The following is a 24053-nucleotide window of genomic DNA, read 5'->3' as shown; positions in this document are numbered from 1 at the left end:
CTGGACAGGCTGTATGACTGAGTTCTCCATGGGAACATGGTACAGGCAACTGGCTTGGAGTCACAGCCTATTATGCTGTTGAACAGCAACTTCAAGCAACAATTGGCTTGTATTTCCTTTTGTAGTATGATTTGCATGCAGCAGAGGAAAAATTCCTCACCTTGTGTCATAATGACATCAGGCAATTACCAAGTGGGTATAATTAGCACAGAATGAAATTACAACTTAGTTTTGCAAAAGATTCTTGTAGCCAACCTAATTTTTCTCACATCTGAAGACCTAAAACATTTGAAGGTGGGGAAGTTTTAATCTATGATAACTGAAGCAATCAAATTAGTAGCAGGAGGATAATTATGTCAAGTCTCCAGAATGTCCATATGATGTGAATGAAAGAACTGCCAGAGGACAGCTGAGTCAATAAGGAGACTTAAAATGGGAAGGGTTTAAAGCAAAATTAATACGTTATCCTGTGAAGAATTGAAGACAAATGTCGAAGAAAACAATGGAATAAGTTAAACGGGTTATTTTCTAGGAAATAACGACATCATCTACAAGGGCAAAGTTGAAAATGAAAAATGCATATATAAACATATTTTACTAAAAATGAACTTACAGCACAGAATTCCTCAAAGGATATTCTTCCATCACCATCTTTATCTGCATTTATTATGGTTTTGTCTACAATTTGCTGCAACTGGGTATCTTTGAGATTGTTCCCAACCATCATCTTCAGAACCTGGAAGAGCTCCCCGTTGGAGATATAGCCATCTTTGTCCATGTCATAGATACGGAAAGCAACTGCAAGATAAGAAAAGCTCAGTAGCAAATATGACTTCTGTGGCCCATTCAATGTGTTCTTTCTCTCACACGCTGGTGATACCCTTTCTCCTTTTCTGCACTGTTTTCTATTAACACAACAGACTTTTTCTGATTGTTTAATAACTTCTGAGCAGTTGAATGTTCATAAATCATTCTTTATCTTAGCAGCTAAGTCAGTGAGTATTTATTTATAGCATTTATTTATACCATTCACTCAGTTTCCTAATTGAAGCCAAGGCTCTTACTTTCACCACTTAGTGAAGTTCCAAAGACAGACAACTTTCTTTCAGGTATTTTTTAAAATTTATATTTTCTTTGGAAGAGTGAAGAAGAGACTTGACAGGAACATTTTACTGCAGATCGGTGTTACACACTTCATCTAGACATCTTGTCTTTTTACAGCCATATCGGGTATCACAGATATATGAAAAAATAGCTTCTATTAGATCAGCTGTGCCATTTCAATCCTAAACACTGGTATAATTTGCCTTCAATGTCACCGTAATTGTCTGGCTACAAAGTGATTGGCATACTCCCTTTCAGAGTTGGTTACATTGGTTGAAACCCTAAACCCAATTAGCTGGAAATATGTTTCACATGTATTAGTGGGTCTTAGTTCTAACTAAACATGTTGAGATGGATCTAGAGCATGGGTAGGCAACCTAAGGCCCGGGGGCCGGATCCGGCCCAATCACCTTCTAAATCTAAATCTAAATCTAAATCCGGCCCACGAGTGGTCTGGGAATCAGGATGTTTTTACATGAGCAGAATGTGTCCTTTTATTTAAAATACATCTCTGGGTTATTTGTGGGGCATAGGAATTCATTCATTTTTTTCTCTTCAAAATATAGTCCAGCCCCCCACAAGGTCTGAGGGACAGTGGACCCGCCCCCTGCTGAAAAAGTTTGCTGAACCCTGATCTAGAGTGCCCCGTCTGCTCCCAGGCAGGGTCTGGGAAAACAATTTTTACCTGTTAAAGGTAAAAGTAAAGGTACCTCTGACTGTTAAGTCCAGTCATGGATGACTCTGGGGTTGCAGCGCTCATCTCGCTTTATTGGCCGAGGGAGCCGGTGTACAGCTTCCGGGTCATGTGGCCAGCATGACTAAGCCGCTTCTGGCAAACCAGAGCAGCGCACGGAAATGCCGTTTACCTTCCCGCCGGAGTGGTACCTATTTATCTACTTGCACTTTAACGCGCTTTCCAATACCACCTCCCACTGTTCCAGAGGATTCCCCCAACCCTACAAAGCAGCTTTTCAGAGGGAAGGAGAAACTAATAAAACTTTATATGCTAGGACAGCTTTAAGTCTGAATTCTCTAGTGGGGTGTATATCTACATGTGTGGTAGCGGGGTGAAGAAATCATTCTATGCTTTATTATTGGCAGATGACACAATATTTGCAGGCACAGTATTTCATTATGTAAAAAACAAACAGGGCCAGAAAAGCTTTAGTGATGTACCTACAAATCTAAAACACCCACTAAGGTACTTTCAATTACAAAAAAAACCCAACTCCTAACACAAAGCCTGTGTATTTCACCTTGAACTGTACAAAAGATTTAGTATGTTAATTTTCCATTCTTCACATAATTAAGGATTTTCAACTGATATTCAAGTTATTTCAAAGTACTTACTGTTTTATTACAGAACAGACATCTCAATGATGATTTTCTTCTCCACCTCCCCCCAACTGCCCAATTGCAAACTTTATTTGCCAGCTAAGGAAATACCTGATACTTACACCTCAACTTCTGTTCCTTGTCACCTTTGACACTGAACTGAGAGACTCCTTCTATAAATTCTACAGAATAAAGGCAAGAAGAACATTTATAAAATATTTTACATATTACATAACATACAATTCCCCCCTGTGGACTTCAGTAATGCATGTCTAGCATTCTCTCGAAGTAAGTCAATCCTGAATGTGGTCTGCCTAGGTTGGTCAATGTTTTTGTGTGCTACAGCGTCCTATGGGCTTCACAATACTCATAAAAATCTCAGCTTTCATTTAAGATATGTAGAGTGCTTCCAGGTGGAATTGATGCTACCATAGACTTTTTGCAGTGTCCACACAAAGTAATTTAAAATGCCAGTCCATAGTTTTTCTTGGTTTGATTTCCATTTTTCTATTCTGCAGAGAATATATACACAGTCACTGCTAGTGTGATAGCTCCTTTCAGGATGGTGGCCTATTTCACCAAATGCTGGTAATGTTTTGCTCAGTGGCCCCTGATCACCATACCCTTACTTCTGTTTGCTCCTCACGTGAGCATAACCTAGCTATTTTGTTTTGATGCACCTAACTATTTCCACCAACTACCACCTGCAGAAGGCAAATTTCAGAGCAACGTTTCTCTCATGAACTCTACAAAGCATGTAGGGGATTACTTTTAAGAGACTAATCTCATTTTTAGTTTTCAAAACAATATAGTGGAGTGTTGTGAAAGACCTCTTAATCACTCTTCTTAAAGCCTCAAAAAGGTAAAGGGACCCCTGACAGTTAAGTCCAGTCTCGAACGACTCTGGGGTTGCGGCGTTCATCTCGCTTTACAGGCCGAGGGAGCCGGCGTTTGTCCGCTCCAGTTTTTTCCGGGTCATGTGGCCAGCATGACTAAGCCGCCTCTGGCGCAACGGAACACCGACACCAGAGCAGCGCACGGAAATGCCGTTTACCTTCCCGCCGGAGTGGTGCCTATTAATCTACTTGCACGTTTTGGCGTCCTTTCGAACTGCTAGGTTGGCAAGAGCTGGGACCGAGCAACAAGAGCTCACCCCATCGCGGGGATTCGAAATGCCGGCCTTTTGATCGGCAAGCCCTAGACTCAGTGGTTTAGACCACAGCGCCACCCATGTCCCTCTAAAAGCCTTAGTTAGAAGAAGAAGAAGAAGAGTTTGGATTTGATATCCCGCCTTTCACTCCCCTTCAGGAGTCTCAAAGCGGCTAACATTCTCCTTTCCCTTCCTCCCCCACAACAAACACTCTGTGAGGTGAGTGGGGCTGAGAGACTTCAAAGAAGTGTGACTGGCCCAAGGTCACCCAGCAGCTGCATGTGGAGGAGCGGAGACGCGAACCCGGTTACCCAGATTACATGACTACCGCCCTTAACCACTACACCACACTGGTAAATTAATAGTCTTGGACAAGACCTCAGTATCAATTTATGAAGAAAAACCAAATGGAAATCATTCCCCCCCCCCCTTCCACACACACCCCTGCTTTCATTTTGCCCATTGTGAAACATGCTAACGCTTAGAATGTTCACAATTGTGCTCTTTTGCACTTCTTTGATTTCTTTTTAAGGTATCTGTGCACAGGGATAGAAATATCTGAGCATGACCAGAACAAAAAAAGTTAGCAAAGGGCAGGGGAATGACAGAAAAGCAGTCTACATATGGTTTCATCAAGCTCTGCCCACTCATATGGACGGCCGGTGGTGTAAAAGCAAGGAACATCATGACTGAAAGAATGAGAGTGTGTGGATAATTGTGTGCCCATTGTACACTCAAAAATTGGATCTGAATAAGACGTTTTTGAGGTAACGCCCCCAACTAAAAGCACCCATAGTTTCCAACTCACAGTTAGAGGCTTGATATTATGACAACTAAAAGAGGTGGCAATAAAGAATGAAACCAACCAAAGTTGACTGCATTTCAGATGCTATGACCTCTAAGGAGCGTCTAGGAGCGTCTCCTCCCCCATTGTTCTGCCCAGACACTGAGGTCCAGCTCTGAGGGCCTTCTGGCGGTTCCCTCACTGCGAGAGGCCAAGTTACAGGGAACCAGGCAGAGGGCCTTCTCGGTAGTGGCGCCCACCCTGTGGAACGCCCTCCCATCAGATGTCAAAGCGATAAACATCTACCTGACATTCAGAAGACATCTGAAGGCAGCCCTGTTCAGGGAAGTTTTTAATATGTGACATTTTAGTGTATCTTTCATCTTTGTTGGAAGCCGCCCAGAGTGGCTGGGGAGACCCAGCCAGATGGGCGGGGTACAAATAAAAAATTATTATTATTATTATTATTATTATTAAGTCCCCCACCTACTCCCTTCAAGGTAAAAAATATTCTACATTTTAAGAAGGGAGGCAAACAAGCATATATTTATAGTCACTATAGTTTGGCACCAGTCAAATTCAGCAAAAATATGTAGAAAAACTGCATGTGAGCAGCAGGCCTCTAACTATTAAACATACATAATGTAGTTTTCAAGTGCTAAAGTCATCCTTCTAATTTGTAATATTGTGGCTTTTCATTAAAAAGCTGCACACAAATGACACTTTAAATGCAAATCCTAACCTTATCCAAAAACTTGAAACTATGTCAAGGCTGAATTAAAAGTAGGTGGTGACTTAAAATATTCAAATGTAAGTGTCCTGCAATATAAGAACATAACAACTAAAGGGCTTCCGTAGTTATGCACATCTTTGATACTTTCTTGGGTAGAAGAATATCTTCAGGCAGAGCAAATCAGTATAGCTGGGTTGTGCTCACTGGAATATCTAGTTGTAGAGTATTAGGAAAGACAGACCCATCTTCAAATGTGAGGCTACTGTTTACCGTACCTGGCATGCTTTCCCTTTAAAACTGAAGGGAGAAAACTTCCTGAACTCCTTGCTTTGTATTGCTTCCATAGTTTTATTTAAACTGTTTGTCTCATTTGGGAATGGTTGTGTGCTCTGTTCTGGATAGCGTTGCATTCTTCCTGAAGGATCAAGTTCATTGCTTGAAGGTGCTATTAGATACAACCCTATCTCAGGAGGCCAAAGTGTCTTGGTAGTGCAAATAAGTGGAATATAAATGCTTAAAATAAAATATACTCCAGGTTATTATTATTTCACTTCCCTTGTTTGGGGGGGGGGAGAGAGAATATATGAATAATACTGTTCAGATGTGCATATGGGTGAAAGGATAATCCTATTAAGGCCCCAGATTTCCACATTACCCAGGTATTCTGGGTAATAACTTGAGCCAGTACTAGTATGAAGGAAAGCTGCTCATTCCTAGACCCTGCCCCCTTAGGACCTATGCTGCAAACAGAAAAATTAGAGTTAAGATTTGAAAAAGGAAACAAGGGCATTAAATGATGATTACTACAATGAGATTATGAATTGCATATTATCAACTTACAGACCTAAGCCACTATCTGTATACCTGCACGAGACCCAGCCATTGTTTGCAGAAAAATTGTATTTCAGTGGAGCAGCTATTTATGTTTTTGAAATTCACATCCTAGTTAAGGTCAGATAGTGACCAATTTTAGAATTTAAAATAAGAGCTTCAATGTTCACATTCTAAATTTTGTGTGTCAAACCCTGTAGTGACAAGCAATAACTAGTGAAGATTACTATAGCCAAATATGTGAGCTGATTTTCTGTCATGTAATATATGCCCCAAATTAGGACTCTATGAAGCCAAAGTAAAGCTCCTTTAAGTAATATTGAATTAATGGGAGAATCAAGAATATGTTTAAAATACCTCCCATTAAAACAGGGGGGGAAAATGCTGAACTTTTGCTGGATTTTGACTTTCTTCAAACAAGTCTAAGTAAGTGGAAGCCAAAATAAGTTTTTAAATATGTTCTGGCAGTTAACAGCCTCACATAAGTTGTCAGCATTCACAATCCTATGCATGCCTACTCAGAAGCAAACCCCTCTGGGTTCAAGGGACTACTCATAAGTATGTGATAAAACTGCAGCCTTAGTCACAAGTTAGATCTTAAGGGAAATGATCTTACATAATACCATTATTTAAATTGGTATGTTCCCTATAATGCTATAGGAAAGACAACTTTCTATGCACTTGGAAAATTAGAGGTCCTTCACCAAACAACTGAGCAGCAACATAAATTTCACAAAATAGTACCCCAAAATGGTGACCATTCCACTTCCTCCTCCTTAGTTCATGAACCATTTCCCAAGCAAAGAACCAAATTATCACACAAATTCTATGGGATGTACTAATTCAAACAATGCCTGCAATCCTACACACATTTACCTGGGAGTAAGTCTCACTGAATTCAATGGGACTGAAAAAGCAGACATGTATAGGATTGCACTGGAAAAAACCAAAAAGCCAAGTTTCAGCAGAATGTTTTAACTAGAGTCCAAGTGTGAACACACTGCTTTCACATATTAAATTTAATATATCGAGAGAATGGCTTCTTACCTTTGAAGTCTACCTCTCCATTCCCATCTGTATCGAATATATCTATTACTCGTTGTACCAGTGGATTCTGTTGTAACTCAGGCAAAGACATGAACTCTTCCACACTCAGAGAGCCAGAATTATCTAAATCAAGCTTTTTAAACCTCTTTCCCAATCGTTTAATCTCATCTGCATCAACTGGGGTGGAAGGAAAGAGAAAAAAGTATATTGTTAGAAATAGTTCACTGTACTATTTTATATGAAGCAATGACTTACTGCAATGTAGTGGTATTTCTTTAAAAGTATATAGGAACTCTACATACTTCTATACAAAAGGGTTAGCTTTAAACATTCCCAATTCAAATTGCTTACCTTTTTTCACAGGGCATGCCATGACACATTTAACCTTACAGCTCACTATAAACTACTGTATGCTGACTCAAATGTTCAAAGGAGTGATAATGCTAGCTAATTCTAGTCACATGGCTGCTCAACGATATAAACATCCATCCTGCTTTATCATAGACTCGCTCTGTTAAACCGCATATAACATCATCAAGGATCTTCAAAAAGGAGTCAGCTAATAATCATTCAAAAAGAAATTCAATCATTTAAATCTTGTATCAATTTCAATTCCTTGTGATTAGGTAGAAATACAAAAGGTGCTATTCAGATACTAGCTTAGATTGCATTGAACTGAATTCACCACAGCTGTCTTTTCTGCAGGAGAGAAGAAAATCAAATCTGTTTTCTTGGTTGATGGGATGGGCATGGTCTCATTCCAGGACCTCATTTCTGCATGAGTACTGAAAAACGTCTAAGTCTGGCTAAAAAAATTCCATCAAAAGGTGGAACACAATCGATTTTTAAAAGTTTGTTTAAACTGCAACTGTTACAAGAAATCAGCACCTGAAAAGTTGCAGTCACAATGAAAGGTAGAGTAAAACAGTTTAGCTTTACCTGCCATGCATCTAACAGGGAAACAAACCCAAACCTGCCATATAGCAGTTTATAAACAACAATGGCTGCAGAAAATGCTTTATATTTACAGTTTTATTTCTCCTTTGAACAGAATTCAAATGTGTCTGTGAGAAAACAAGGAATTCTCATATTGAAAAAGGTAGTTTGAGAGAGCAATTCTAACCCTCTGGTGTTTGTTTCTGGGGGGTAAAATGAAGCCCAGGCTCACTAATGATGGGGGAGATGCTTCACCGTCAAAAGGGGTCCGATCTGGGTCCCTCTGCTGCACCTTGGCACCACACCTCAAAATATCCCCCCCTTTTTACCCAAATTTTGAATGTGATGATGGTGTGGCTCAGCTGTTCCAATCATTCCCTAGATAAGGGTTAAGATTGCTCTGTCTGAATGTGGTCAGAGTACTAATTCCAGCAGAACTTTATTCTGGAATTTTCCCATAAGAGTTACATAACATTTTAAAAAAGATTAAATGTATCATGCAAATAATTAAAAGGGCTGTCAAATGCAGTCAGTCAATTCTGCTGTAATAAAGAAAACCTCATACTGCCTTCAGAAGACACCCAGCTTTAGGTGTCTAAAGTTGAAGTATTATTTGGAGCTAGGAAACCGCCCACCTCTTTGTATATTTATGCTGTTCAAAATTTATGAAATTCATGTGCAGGAGTAACCACTATGATGAAGATGCAACTTATTAATTCTTGTTTCAAATCAAATCATAATAATGAATTCACTGATTTTATGCAGACCACCATTTGTGAAAAGAAGATAAGCCATGCCTATAGGAATATTGTAGGAATTACTGTGAAAGATGCATTTCGCTTCTAAACTGCTCCATTTCAATGACTGTGTCAGGATACAGGAAAATAAAGTGATCCCTCTCAGTATGTAGAACTTCTTGAATCAAGGCCAGAAGACTACAAGAAACCAGTGCAGATGCTTGAAACCTAGATAGTGCAACTTTGTGATTATAAATGACAAAGGCAAGATGTAACCTTTTTGTAAAGGTTTACAATTTAAAAGTGGATCTTTGATAAATTGGGAAGTGGGAGAGAACTCAAAGGAGCTGGGCCTGCTGGCTAAAGACTGAAAGGGTACCCAATAAAACTGTTCTGTTCTTTAGTTACATTCTTATGCCATAGAATCAACGTCATATTCAAGAAACCCAGAAGGGTGTCTTAGCTTAACAACCAGGGCTGTGTAACCAGTTTGGGCTGTGCATGGGGTAACGGTAGCCTCCGAGATCTAGAGTAAAAGGAGATATTATTTGAAAGCCCAAATTCACTGTCTCCTAAATTCTGAACAGACACAATATAAGAATGTTTGAAAAAGTTGGTGATCAGTTAGTTTGGTGGTTTTGTTAATATTTCAGCTTGTCTGAGTTTCCTCTAGTCCTTTCCAGCCTTATACCCATGTTTGATTGGGGAAAGAAAGGATGGAAGAAAACCAGCAGTTCCATCCTCTTATTTTAAAAATAATAATTGTTGTCTGTCTTATCTTATTTAGGGCAGTGTCACACATTCCTCCAATTTTGGCCCTATTTTGGAAAGCACAGCTGTTCTCTTGGTGTGTGTAATTCTTTCCTATACTACCAGGCCCTCATTCTATTAGCAGTGGTTAGTTCATTGTCTTGTCTCTTTTATTTGTTTAGATTGGCAAATATTAGTTTTTCCTGATCACCATCTCAATTCTGGAATCAAGTCAGGTCACTCCAGGGCCAATCCAGATTACCAAATCCATATAGAAATGGGGGGGGGGGGCATGAACAGCCCTACTAACACTGTTGTGTGTGTGCTGAAACATACGGTGTCAACATGAGCAGGGGGAGGGAAGAGTCCTTGGGGAGAAAAGTGTGTCTCCTGTGAGGTGGAAGCCCTGTCTGGCAAGATGCTTCTATGTGGAGGGCAGATACATTCACAGGTCTCAGGCTGAACAGCTAGCATGACACACGATGTACTGGAATAGATGCACATTCTGCACATTAACATGGGTTTTTAATTGCTGGTTTAGACTCTACCATAAATACGCAAGGTTGCAATTCAATGTTGTGCAAGCGTACTTCCACTTACACAATGGGATTTCATCTCCCTCTCCCCCCTCTCACACACACAGCTCCCACCACACCACCAAGATCTGTTCAATCCCCTACCCTTTGAAATTGATTGTGAAGTGTGAGGTCTTACTGTGCAAGTGGAATTCCATTCGGCTTGTGCACAAACTTTGCTGGATTCAACCCCAAACATTCACTGAAGAAGCATACATTATAAGAACGCAATAACTAAGAACTGCACTAAGACATACTTCATACAATTACGAAATAAGTTATAAAGATGTTACAATTACATTATATAGAGCCTTCAAATCATAGCTTAGTAGAAAAAAGTGTTAACGTAGGTTTGAACTTACAATGTGAGCACATTTCCAGTGGGTAGCTTGCCTCATTTCCCTGAAAAAAAGGGGTGGGGAAACACAGTTAAAAATGCACCTTGATAAACTGTTTGTGAAGTTAAATAATAATCTTTTATATACCTATTTTTGTTTCCTGTTTTTATTTCCAAAACCACATACACCAGAAATTTCATTCTAAGTCATTAATAGGTAGTGGTGCCACCTCTGGTTGCTGCCTTGTTGGCACAGACCTGCAACAAGGCCTTCCTGGAGGCGATTCTCTGTGTGTGGAATCTCCTTCCTGCTAAGCTGTATCCCTCATTATTGACTATTCAAAAACATCCTGTTTACTTAAGCATTTGATGCCTGAAAGTTACTGGATATGGTAACCTTGAAATTAATAACTGTGAAGTACAGTATTAGTTAAATGTTTTTAGATGCTCTAAATGATTATATTAAAATATTTTTAACGTGGTTATTTTTTATTTAAAATTGCATTGCTTTAACATTTTGATGTTTGTCACCATGGGCTCCTTTGGGAGTAAAAGTGGGACAGAAACATAATAAATAATAATTCCTGATATACTGAATTTATTCCCAGGAAAAGCATCAGCAGCTAAGAATAAAATTCCTAATAAAATATTAAATCAATTTACATATAAAATATGTAAGAACAGAACAGGTCCAAGTCTAAATACATCTCAAGATTTTACATGCTATATATGAAAAAAACACCCTGAAACACTATAAGTACTAGCCAACCAGGTAATACTCAAAGTACACTCACTGAGATCAATGGATTGCAGTAACAAGCCTGTTTATTTCAATGTGTGCATTGTGATAATGATTTAGATTGATGTTATTGTATTATGACATTTCCAGAGCTGTTTTCAGCAGGAACTCACCAGAACTGAGTTCCAGCACCTCTCAGGTGGGTGCCATTGTCATTATAAGAGAACGAGAGAGGTGTTCATGGTGACTTCCAGCACCTCTTTTTCTAGAAAAAAAAATGCTCAATAACCTTTATTGAACATTTCTACAGTAGCCTTTCAGCTGAGTCAGAGCAGAATGCATAGAGTTCACGGTAGTCTTGGAACAAAAAAAGAAAAAGACACAAGCTCTTGGCTCCTGAAAAGAATTCTATTTAGGTAATTATTTGATTTAACTGAATCCTCAGATGTGCTCTTTTTCCAGGGGTAAAAAGGTGAAAGTAAAGGACCCCTAGACGGTTAAGTCCAGCCAAGGGCAACTGGGGTTGTGGCACTCATCTCCCTTTCATGCCGTAGAAGCCAGCATTTGTCCACAGACAGCTTTCTGGGTTATGTGGCCAGCATGACTAAACCACTCTTGGGGTTCTAAAGGTTCAGATTACTTCTGAGCACCTGGCTATTTGGGGTCACTTGGCAAATGGAAATAATCTGGGCCTTTAGAACCAACTAACAGTGCTGCCTTTGAAAAAGGGTGCAAGCTTGAAACACCTCAAGCAGGTGAATTAAATAAACAATTCTGTAAATAAACTATCAGCACATAAAAAGGTATGCCTCTTTCCTTTTTTGTCACCATTTTGATGATGTTTCTCTCCGGTCTTCCCACCCCAAAAAGATACCTATCCAAAGAACTGACACTTTGGTGGCCGATACATTTTTCCATCAGCTAACAAGTCTTCGCATACAGAATTCACAACCTAATTCACAGCTCGAATCACTTTATCTACCTTAGATCCTCCCAATTACCTCTAAGGTGTGAAGGCAATACCACCTGGGCCTCCAAATCCTATAGCTCTGCTCTTACACTTAAAGGTGTACAAGCAACTTGAAATTGCACAACAAGCTATGCTATTTTATTAAATCGGCACACATCCTCAACATTTCTATGTGGCTGGCAGCCAACATAGCTGCTAATTGCAAAGAACATGGAGGTGGAACAGAAGAAAAACACTGCTTTTTCACAGTACAGTTCCCAAAGCCTAATTATGTGCTGAAACTGGGTATACAAAGCTACCATGAGCATGCGCCACCCGTAAGTCATCTTTGAGGCTTTTAGCACAGTAACTGGTCAAAGTGAGAGCCTAGTCCAAATATACCCTAGATCCAAATATACCCTTCCTGCAAATATCAGAGCTCCTTTGATTGGTGGAAGGGTCTCAAGCAGAGGCTCTCACTGGAGGAAGGGTGGTGATTTTCACCTAGCACCCCTTACTCCTGCAATTCCTCCTCCATGCTACCTCCCACAGTATTCCAGAGGGTCCTTTAACCCTTTTCATTGGTCATTCATTCTCTCTCTCATTCCTGCATTCAAGCGGAAGCCGCTTCGGACATTCAGCTTCCAAAAAACATTCGCAAACCCGAACACTTACTTCCGGGTTTGTGGCATTTAGGAGCCGACTTGTTCGGCAACTAAGCTGTTCGGGAAACAAGGTTTGACTGTATAAAAAATACAACATACCGATAATGGAATAGCCAAAACCAATTAAACACACAGTAACATCTGGAGTAAAAACTCAAATAAACCCAAATCAAATCTAGTATTAATCCCAAGCACCTGCTTATCACATTGTCACAACGGAGTAGAAGTGTTCACACCCTCTTTTACTCTGTTTAATTTACAAGGATTGGGGTTTGGGGTTTTTTCACTCACAGAGAAACTGCAAAGGATGGCACCAAGAACATTAAAAGTCACTCAAGGATAAAACACACCTATTTCTACAAACACCATAGCACAACTCGGTTATTGGGGAATAACCAAGTAAGTAAGTACCGAGAGAGAAAAGTACAGACACTATCAAATCTATACAGTTTATAATATACTAGGAGTAAGCCCCAATGGATTTAACAGAACAGACTTCTGAGTAGACATGGTTAGGATTATGCTGTATCATGTGTCATTATGGCCAGATCTGCTTTCTCTAGGTGGACACAATTCATGCATCACCCCAAACTGAGCAAATGCAGGTGTGCCTACCATATAGCTGTACATTGCTTAGCTAGAGTGTAGACCAGTGACTATGTTCAAACACTGTGCAGCTTTATTCCAAAATAAATCCACGTTAGGGAAATATTTTTATAAAGCCAACCAAAATATCGCAAGATAGGGTGCAAGCTTTTGTGTTCTCCGGAACTCTTTATCATGTTAGATTAGGGATTGTGAATTCATTTCAGCCAGCGAACCTCACTGCCTCATGGGCAACCCTGCATGGGCCCCATACCAGCAGTGGCTGCAACAACAGATGTGACTTCTATCTTTCTATGGCAAGCTATAGTTCAGTAACATAAACTCTGCAGTTCCTACACTACACCTCTCTATCCAGTCAAGTAAAATACATTGCTTCAGTTCAAAGACACAGTACAGTCAAGGTAAAGAACCAGACAAGAGAGGCTGGCAGTCTCCATTTGGTCCCCAGACGTGAGGCTCCAAACTTCTGGATGGAATGGTAAACAGAGCAATTGAGGGAAGTGGGGGGGAAGGTGAGGAAAAAAAATTTTAGTTGATATGAAGCCCTAGAATCTGCATCTGGTCACAGTATTAAGATGGAATGGAAAAGGAAGTTACAGACTTCAAATGGGGTTCTTTAGGTGCAATGCATGTATCAGGTTGTAACAAGGTCTTCTGAAAATAAGAAGCATAATTATGTTCAACTCTCCAGACTGGTAATATAACAAACTCAGAAAAGTGCACAGCTAATGTCATGTTTTTATTTTTCTTCTTAACGACAGAGGAATCTGGTCAAACTTTTGAGGGAGGATGAAAAAGGAGACTTCAAGCAGTGAAGATTTTCTAACCTGATACTGAAAGGTTAGTATTAAGATCACTGAAAACCAGAGGACAGAAAGAGAGGTCTACAGCTGACAGACACTTAACCTGGGGAGCAGTTGTCTATGACTCACTAACTATTTATAGGCATGGAGAGGAATCAACTTAAGACTTGGCTGTAATGCACAGACCTATCACAGCAGTAGATCTCAGGAATGGAGACATCAGAGTTTAAATCACAGGCCCTTAAAATGTTTGGCCATTTAAAAGTATTTGGTCAAATTAAAAAGTATTTACTTTCAACACAAAAACTTAAAGTTCCTCTGAGCTATTTTGCCATATTATCAGAAACAATGAATGCTGAGGCCTACACATCACTAGGCCACTGTTGTCCAAGAGACGTTTGATTGCCATGACACTTCTTAAAAAGTGGAGAGAAAGAGAATGTGGTCCTTTTACTGAGCAAGCATGCGGAGAGAAAAAAGTTACACAGATATTTTAATTTGAAAACTACACAGCAGTCTAACCTATGTGCAATACAAAAATAACAGACAAAAGAAGTTTAGACAGGATGGCTAATGAACACACAATGACCTGCTTGGCCAACCCTTTAGTGAAAAGCAATGCTAAGCATATAGAGAAATATCAAACATACTTTTCATTGATTTGGAGGCTACGTGGTCTACCAAACCATGTAGCTTTGTTGGAATGTGCTGTTACCAACAACCCATGGGGTAGGAATGAAGCTGTACAAGTCAAATAAGACACCTACGGTCTTCTGCCTCAAAAGAAAAAGTTTCATGTTACCTCAGCATGACTAGACATAAATTAAATGGGATTCAGTTGGTAAGAGAATCACATTTTGTTCCAGAGGCAAGTTATACTTCCACACTCAAGCAAATTAGGATCTGTGTGTAGCAGAGCATCTGCAAAAGAAGCAATCTTTTTTTAAAAAAAAACACTGACCCCGAGGAACCATTCAAAAGCGAACTCACTATTTTCCTCTGATTGCTTAAAAGAGAATTGCATAATTATATTGTTCCTACACACACACACACTTTCTCTCTCTCTCTTACTAGAGGGGAGTATTAGGTTGAAGGTATGAGAGAGATCAATGAACCAACAGAGAAGAATGTGGAAAGGAATGTGGAAAGCGTGATGCATGGAAACAGGCAGCTTTGAAAAACAGGTCATAATATATGTGAAATTTTCATTTTTACTATTTTACTGTTTCAATGAAATTAGGAAGAAATGCTCCACCTGCTCAAAATACAGCCAAGGAAGTAGAAGCAGTGGATTAGGCATTAGAGTGGACTCTTGGTTTCCTAGAATTGATGGATGAGTTACCATAGTAAAATGACAGTGTCCATCTTAGTGGATATTGTATTGACACATTATCTCAGTCAACATGAATCACTCTCCCTCTGCTCCCACAAGAAGTGCTACAGTAAAATTACACTTTGTCGCTTCTTGGAATTGAAACTTGGCAGAGAGAAAGGAAGGTAAACTATTGCCAAAAACAAAACAAAGGAAGGATGTAAGATGATAGTTTTGCCCAACATTTAAGTATTCTTGAATCAAGGAAGAACTTACAAACTTAGTGTGTTTATATGCATTTCACCTTCAAAATAAATTTTAGTTTGTACATCATGTAAACACCATACTTGTCTGCTGATAATAATAACTCCTGTTTATGGGTTATTAGGAAAAAAACAACACTACCCTCAGTCCAGACATGCAATCTAGAAATTCCAATTTCTGAAAACGTAAAGCAACAGTCCTTACTGCTTTTGGACATTCAACAGAATTCAGTTATAGACTTCACAGAATGGATATTATATAATGCCTTTCATGGAGACATTCCTTTCATCCACAGAAGACTTTTTGAGCTAATGAAGGCATCTCACCGGTGAAGAGGGTTAAGCAACTTTTGCCCATTTCCTCAGCCCGCCCCATCTGAACTTTAGCCCATTTCCTCAGCCCACCATTTGTCTCTTTTGCTCTGTGCCTCTAAACCACTGAGTTTTTTTCTGAAATCTAGCAGCATATAAATTTAATGGCATAAATACTACTTTATTTATTTGTTAAAATATATACCAAAATGTATCAAATCAGTTCGCAACAGTAAAAATAAAACTATACAATAAAAGCATAAAATGTTAAAAAGTTAAAAACAGCTAAGTTAAAAACAAAGATCAGTAACCCATTGTGGGAGATACCTCTTCATTGTCTGCATAGGCCTGGCAGAACAGAAGTTTTCAGCCAGCAATTTAGAGGGAGATTTCCATCTCAACAAAACAAAGCTTTAGGAGGGGTTGAGGATTTGGTGACTGAAAAAGCAAGATCTTGGCTCATGGGGTTGGAAACAAAATGAAAGAAAATGGGGCATCTGTCTTTGGATGTGGGGTAAGAAGTCGTGGGTCTGGATTCTGCCTGCTTCACCGCCTCACCTGGAAATGGGGTTTGTTTGGGGAAAAGTTCTCTCTGGAGGGAGGGAGGGAGGGATGGCAGGGTAGCTGGGGATAGTTCTGAGCCGGCCAGATAGTCTGCACATAATTTTTCCCAAGAGGAGAGAAATTAATGACATCCCTTTTCTGAACTTGCTACAATTCTTAAAATGCACATTTTGGCCAGACAGTTATGATCAACTCCTAGTCTTAATTTCAATGTCTGTTCTCAGTCTTACAAGAGCTTCTTTTTGTCAAAGGCTCATCCTAAATTATTCCTCCCCACCCCAGAAGCCAGGCATCCCCTTTAAAATCCTGATTTATAAACACTCAATACAACGGTACAATGGTTTGAAGGACTGGGAAACAAGTCGTGAGCTCACACACTCCCTCTTTCCCCATGACTGCCTGTTTAAGGCTACCCCTAGTTTGTTGTGGCAGCTAAACACCAAACCGTGAGTATCGCTTGCCCTCTCTACCAAAGTGGAAATTTATTTCAGAACTATGGTTTCCGCTGATGGTTTGGAGAACAAAGCAAAGGGTAATCTATAGTTCTGAAACTCAGATGTCACAGCAAACTAAACAGAAAAAGAGATGGAAGTTGTGTTTGTTAATGATGTAGAGCAGTGGATGGCAACAGTAGCTGCCCAGAGGACTTCTGAGGAGAGGGGGGAGGAAAGAAGGCTGAGGGAACACTCCACAAGGGAGGGTGTTTGAAAAAGGGTGACAGCCTGCCAGCTCTGCAAGCAAGGGGTGACACAACTGGGCTCCTGAGCCTTCAGGGTGCCGCAGAAAGAATGTAGTTGGTGAAAGGAGCAGTGGACTCAAAAGGTTGAAAACCTCTGATTCAGAGAATAATTTAAATTAAGATGTCATGTTTAGGCAAGATCTGAGGTTTAAAGAAACTGATAAACTGTATATAAAGAGAGCCTCCTGGTAAAGATTTTAGATTAAACAATCGCATGTCAGTCCAAATTTAATGGTTATGATTTTCACCAATAAATTAAAATAAGTGACCTTCTGTAAGTGACCTTCAGTACTAAAGGAATTCAAATGAAGATTAATACCTCTTGAACAGAGCATTTAAAAATGTAGACATCAGAGATAATGAACCACGGCAAAGGGGATTGCAGGATTTAGGATTACAGCCAGGATCAGGTCAGGTTAAAGCTGTTACAGCATTCAGCCACTGTTACGCTTCAGCACCAATGATTTTTAGTCTAGTTGTGATTATAGCATGCTTTATTGAACTAGGAACAGCTTTTTTACTTCTTCAACTTTCCTAAAATAACTGGCAATGCCAAGATCAACAGAGGTTTTGTGGGAGCTCTAGAGAACAAGCATTTATGAGGAGGAGGAGGAGAGGGAGACTCTATATTCAGTGTCAGCTCCAGAGCAGGGTGTGTTTTTCCCCCAGTGTCAGCTCCAGAGCAGGGTGTGTTTTTTTGGGAGGGGTTAGAGGGGGCAGAGGGAGTAATCACCAAAATCATCCCTCCATTCATTCAGTTACTGAGGTTGAGTCTGGATCCCACCCAGGGTAGTTTGAGAATCTTAACAGTAGTGTATGATAAACACAAGAGTAGCTATTTTGTAGTTACTTTTCAAAACACTTCTTTACAATCCTCTTATGACATACTGTGTATGTGGCTCATTTTCGTCTAGGATTATCTCAAACCAACTAGCAGCTATTTTAAAGGAAGCACTGAACCCCTGTTCCTGCCATGTAGTACTTTGGGCCACCTAATGCAACTCCTGTTTTTATTGTCATTAGTTAAGTACAAACTACACTTAATTCAGTGGCTACTGCCAGGAATTTTGGCTCAAGGAGGGTGGAAGAGATAGAACATAGGATTGTGCTTCTCTCCCTTCTAATTTACTATTGCAAGAGCCTAAGAGCAGGAATCTGTCTTTCTTTTTTGCTTACGCTACTCTGTAAACCAACACACTGGTAAAGTGAAAGTAAAAGATAACTTACCTGACTAGATTCCAGAATCAGGTTTGGTTTACCCCATATTGAATCACAGATGTATAGTTGTGGTGTGTTTTTTTTACATTTTATTTGTTTTTTACACAAACCAAGTTGAACATTAACAATAAAAATAAATAGCAATAGTAAAGGTACAAAATTACAAAATGAATAACATTTTTCATTGTATTATAATAATTTATTGTGTATAAGATGCTTACTAACTTTTTTTATCCCAACAAATCCTCCAAATTCACCATGTGACTAGCTGAATACCTAGTTAAGGTGATTTCACCTACAACAATGCTCTTACCCCAAAACATGAGCTTACAGCCACCATTGCTTTTGCACTAAGCAAGATTGATAAATATTCTAATGGCAGGCTCTGGTAACAGGCTCTGGTAACAGAAAATGAAGGCTGCCACAAAGCTGCCACTTACTGCAGCCTTTGGACAAGAAAATGATTAGGTCAGAAAAGGAAGCCAGAAAGCGTGCATTTGGAATGCTCCTATATTTAAAATGGAGGTGCTTTCTCTCATCACTGGGTGACAAAGGTAAGAGGAACCAATTCCTATATTAGCATTAAGAATGTACCCTTTTTGAGTTGAGCCAAGTTCAGTAACATGGGTGAAAACCCTAATATTCAACAAGCTTTTCTCACATGGTTATCTTTGACCAGACCCACATGGGCTGGTCACTTCACTTCTCTGATGAACTATGTGTAGCACAGTATGCCTAAAACCACAGCATCAGGATAACAGTGTCCTAGCTCCCCCTGACTGAAAAAGAACTGGAACTCACAACTCTGGTTTTTCCGAAGGTTTTTTTTTTCAGACCAGATTGGTACATAAGGCAAGTCACAGGTTACAGGAGTCAGTGGGTATAAGAGAGCTAAAAGGCATGGCTAAGCATGAGCTAATATGTTGAACCAACAAGCTACACATCCCCTTTGAAGAGTGGTGCAAGCACAGCAAACAGCTGAGTTCCTAGACTGGACAAGTAGTCCTTCTACTGGGTTATGTTTGAACATGCCAGAGATTCTGTGTTCTAGGCAATGGATAAGGGGTTAAGGACCAGCTCAGCATCTGAGAGACTCCCAGCTACCTCCTCAGGAGATGGCTCTTGTGCAGCCAGGGGAGGTACCAGAGGCAGCTCCTTGGCCTGCAATGCTTGGGCAGGCATATCTGAGGGGTTGGAGACAGTGATTTCTTCTGACAGATTGTGGATCTCCACCCCTAAGCCCACTAGGATCACACACCTCTAGGGGTTTAGCCACCATGACTACAAACAAACCAGCAGTGGTGGAGCTTCATGCTCTGGCACTGGGGGTGGGTGGGCAGAGAGCAGGCGGGGGCGTGGTGGGTGCACATCCCAGGGGCGTGACGCCAGCAGGGGCATGGTGCCCAGTGCGGGCAGGGAGCAGCCATGATGGCACCCCACCAAGATAACGCTGCCGGGGGGCGGTCCACTCCCTCCGCACCCTTCTTCTTCTGCCAGTGCACACCAGGATCCTCTCCTGTGGTCCTATGCAAGCGCTAACTTCTCCCCTCCCAAAACCTAGTAGCAGTTCTTTCTACTAGAGTGAGTCTGTAGTTCTACTAGCACTGAAAAACCAACAACACAATACTAATGATAACTGTCTATCCTAGCACGCTCCATATTTTCTGGGGAAAGGTGAGTGCACTGTCCCCACAAAAGTATATTCTTCCAAACCTGTGTGAATATGCATGTATACATCCATCACCACATACATGCTTTTAATAATACATTTCAGGCTGTGAAGTGGTTTTTACCCCATAAAACAAAACCAGAATTAAAAAGGAGAAAAAGCCTTCTCTGCTATCTTCAATCTACCCATAAATTTTCAATCTTCAGGAGTGCTCTGATTAGCAAAGGAATAAGATGTACTTGCATCAAAACTATCTCATGGTTCTAAATCAGAAAACAATAGGTGGACTTGTTCATGCAACACTAAGCCATGGTTAACCACAAGTTAACTCATAGATGACCAAAGAAACTGCAGCTTGCTTCAGCAGCTTGCTTCGTGCATGTTTTTTGTTATTGTCTTCCAGGTGCTCTAGCCTTGTGCCTTTGTGACTTAATGAGCATCCAGGATGGGTGGCCAAACAATCTACACTTAAGAAAGGAACAGTGTTTTGCACATAATGCCAAGCAACAGTTAAAATTAACCAAGGTTTTTAAATCAACAAACAGTGAGTTTGTTTTTTGTCAGTAAACAAACCTAGTTAAGCCACTAGGGGAAAAAAATCAAATGATTAAACATACAGTAGTTTAATAAACCTTTACTTAAGCTGCAATCCTAACTCCACTTACTTGAGAGTAAGCCCCATTGAATTCAATAGGACCTACTCTGAGAAGACATGGTTAGGATTGCACTGAGTGTTGTATGCAAACCAGGCTATTCTTTTTCAGATAACCTACCTCAAACAGATTTTGAGGGTAATATAGGATAACCACACGTTTGCTAATATAAGCTCCTTGGAGGAATGGTAGGGTGTAATGTGATTAAATAAATGTGTGGTAGAGCTATGGGATATGGCGGTTCCAACAAAGCCTAGAAACCAGTGTTAGAAACTCATGTATAAGCCAGGCGCCAAATGGCTTCTTAAACTAAGGTTGCAGTCGCCAATACAGAGTGTATACTTGCCATTTGGGGGCAAGATGGCTCTAAAGTCTTATTTTTCAACTGATGGGCCTGATTGTGATTATCAGTTAAACATTTGGCTAGTTAACAGTTAAAACATCTGACAACCTTCAGCTAGATTAAGAACTTTTGAGAATTTAAAAAAGAAAAGTCTCTTGATCCAGGGACAGTCCACATATATATATTGGCCTATTCCTACCTCTTTTTCTTAATGGTGACCATTCATAACATAGGAGTATTCTTCACAACTGTGAGCAGGGCAGTGGGGTGGGGTAAGTGAAGGCAAACTACAACAATCAACTATAACATTTTTCACTGCTCCTACTCAGGCTGCACAGAAAAATGCATTTTGGTTCCTGAAATTCATTCTGATTGTGCATGTAAAATATAACTGATAGAATCCTACAGGATGGCCTATCAGTGTGTGTCAAGATCCAATGATCCCCAGGCATGACTCTCCAGATGACGGAGATGTCAGGTTCCATTCCCAGGCATCCTCACTTGGTTGCAAGTGGCCAATAGTCAGGTGCAAAATGCACCTGGCGCCTTGTTAATTTCAAACACTGCTAGAATCATCCCTGAAGCCCACCTAGAAACCTCTGTAAGCAGGACAAACCTACCACTCTCCTATTCATCTTTACTTTTGTTGAACAAAACTGAACAGTTAGCTAGTGTGACATAAAGTGCCTGGATGGAACACCGTTGGATATAAGCTGCTCTGATGTTTCTTAAAGAAGAGTAAGTAACATAATGAGCAAGGTACACCAAATTAAAGAGAAATGAGCTCAAGCTGGAGGTCCACACTCCACGATTTTTTTTAAAAAAAATCAGATAGGTAAATTAACATAATTTATCAGTATTTCTAAGTGTTTTTGAAACAGCCTTGTATTTAGGCACTATCCTGACAACCACAGGCAAGTGCATGACAAATGAACAGGCATGAAGCACTTCATTCCTCCCCTGTGCCTAGTACAGAAACTACAATGAGCTGCTGCTCTTCTGTAAGCCGTCAGAAGGCAAGTAACATATAACTAACTATAGACATGTATTTAATTAATTTAGTATTACTTACAGACTTAAAAACTAAAACAATAGTGCTTATAAAGCTAGCCCAAACTGTGAAATCAAGGAAAATTGCTGCCCTAGGCTCCTTTGGGAGGAAGGGTAGGTTAGAAATTTAACAAATAAATAAAACAGATACTAAAGGGTAGTAACAAAAGATATCCATAACACCAAGTGTCTTCTGCCACTAAAGGGCAAGAAAAAGTACATTTAAACTCCAAACATTTACATAAAATTTGGTAGAATATTGCTCTACAAAAATAAAAAAAGTCTTTAAGGTACAAAATGCATTTGCTTTGATGCAAAAGGATCATGTAGTATTTTTAACTCCCACTGAAAACTCTAATGCATGTGATGTCTTGTTAGGTTCTTCAGTTTTGAATCTATTAAAATGTGGCTAAGGCTTGGAATTCCTGGATCAGTGCTCCTGCATCAAATATAAAGTAAGTTAACTACAGTTTTGGAGTTGTGCTTTTCTAGATTTTTGAACTTTGCTCCCAACTAAACATTACCCTGTACTCTTAGCAGCTAAAATTTCCTGATTCTTTGTCTTTCATAATGATCAGTTTTAAACAGTTAAGACATAAATGCAAGACCAAAATAGACCTATTCATACTTCAAAAACATGAAAAAGCTAATGAAATTATGTCATATCTGAGGTTACTTCACTCAAGTGAGCATGGTCTGTAGCCTCAAACCTGCTCAGCTTTAAAATTCAGTTCTATATGAAAAAATCCACACTCAACATCTATTTTCCTCTTCAAGTATACTTCAGTTTGGTATTAATTCCTCATTCCAGTTTTATTCAGGTTGGTCTAACTTGAGAGTCAATGAACAGAGACCTTGACTTTAATCTAGAAGATAAAGTCCCATCTCAGCTACAGACTCCCTATAAATGTGACCCTTAGCCGCAGTTCTGTTTGAAAAATGGAAATAATAGTAGTCTACCTCCTCACAGGACTGTTGAAAGGACAAACATGATAGTAGTAAATTAAAAGGAATATGCTACTTCTGATTCTATTAAACTCACAGAAGAATGGTGCGGCTGCTTGCTGGTGCCGGACCTGCCTGGTACTGGTGTTGGACCTGCCTGGCGTTGCTGCTGCAGATGTAACATAATAGAGATTTTACACTTCTTTTCCTCTATATAAAATATGAGCCATGTGTTCATTTAGAAAGTGTCTTTCCCCCAACCTTTTATACAGATCAGTTTTCCATTCGCCACTACTTTGATTTAAAAACCCGGCCTTCCATTATATTGACTAACTAATAATTTACTGTGGCATGAGCTTTCTTAACGGATACTTCATCAGATCACAGTTACCTTTCCATGTAGGCTAGCAAATATGTCACAGTTTACTAGACCTTTAGAAATACTACTCCATGACTTAAACACTTGCTTATAATGGAAGTAGTTGCCCTGTGCTAGTTAATGTGATTATTTTGAAATAATTACTCAAGTCATTCACATAATAACTGGAAGGTTGGAGGGCTCAGTTCCAAATCCTGTATTTAGAGCCAAAACTTAGCCATAAAAGATATGTGCCTCTAAGCATCACAGAGTAGCTTTTCTTCACCATAGAGCAGTAATGACCAGCCTGTGCATTTTTAGAAATATTATAAAGTCATGCCCCTTAGAACAGGGATAGAATGACAACATTGTTTTCTAAATCAGCCTCTATTTAAAATTAATCCTTTGCATTGGAGAAATGACCATCAGTATTAATGCAAACAGAAAGACCCTCTTTTACAAATTGAGCCTGCATTAATCCGACTCAGTTCTGAAATCTGCTACAATTGCTGGCAAATATGTAGCTCAGTTTTCTTAAGAGTGTTG

The 24053-nt window shown here is 39.8% G+C and overlaps 1 protein-coding gene across 3 annotated transcripts in view; it reads right to left on the bottom strand.

Annotated features, from left to right (window-relative positions):
- The window catches only part of PPP3R1 (protein phosphatase 3 regulatory subunit B, alpha), a 39653-nt gene that overhangs the window by 2868 nt on the left and 12732 nt on the right, over nucleotides 1–24053 (bottom strand). The window contains exons 2-6 of one of the 3 annotated variants that reach the window (XM_081906630.1): nucleotides 23247–23318; nucleotides 10345–10384; nucleotides 6985–7161; nucleotides 2562–2621; nucleotides 614–798 (exon numbers count right to left, since the gene is read on the bottom strand). In XM_081906630.1, the coding sequence (XP_081762756.1) occupies nucleotides 614–798; nucleotides 2562–2621; nucleotides 6985–7161; nucleotides 10345–10384; nucleotides 23247–23318 (534 nt within the window). The remainder of the gene's footprint in view (nucleotides 1–613; nucleotides 799–2561; nucleotides 2622–6984; nucleotides 7162–10344; nucleotides 10385–23246; nucleotides 23319–24053) is intronic. The other 2 variants (XM_081906631.1, XM_081906632.1) reach the window with 2 other exon arrangements.

This window comes from Podarcis melisellensis (genome assembly GCF_964234715.1).
Source record: "Podarcis melisellensis genome assembly, chromosome: 3".
Lineage (NCBI taxonomy): Eukaryota > Metazoa > Chordata > Lepidosauria > Squamata > Lacertidae > Podarcis > Podarcis melisellensis.
The sequence above is the reverse complement of the archived record's forward strand: the minus strand, read 5'-3'. Positions and strand labels throughout refer to the sequence as shown.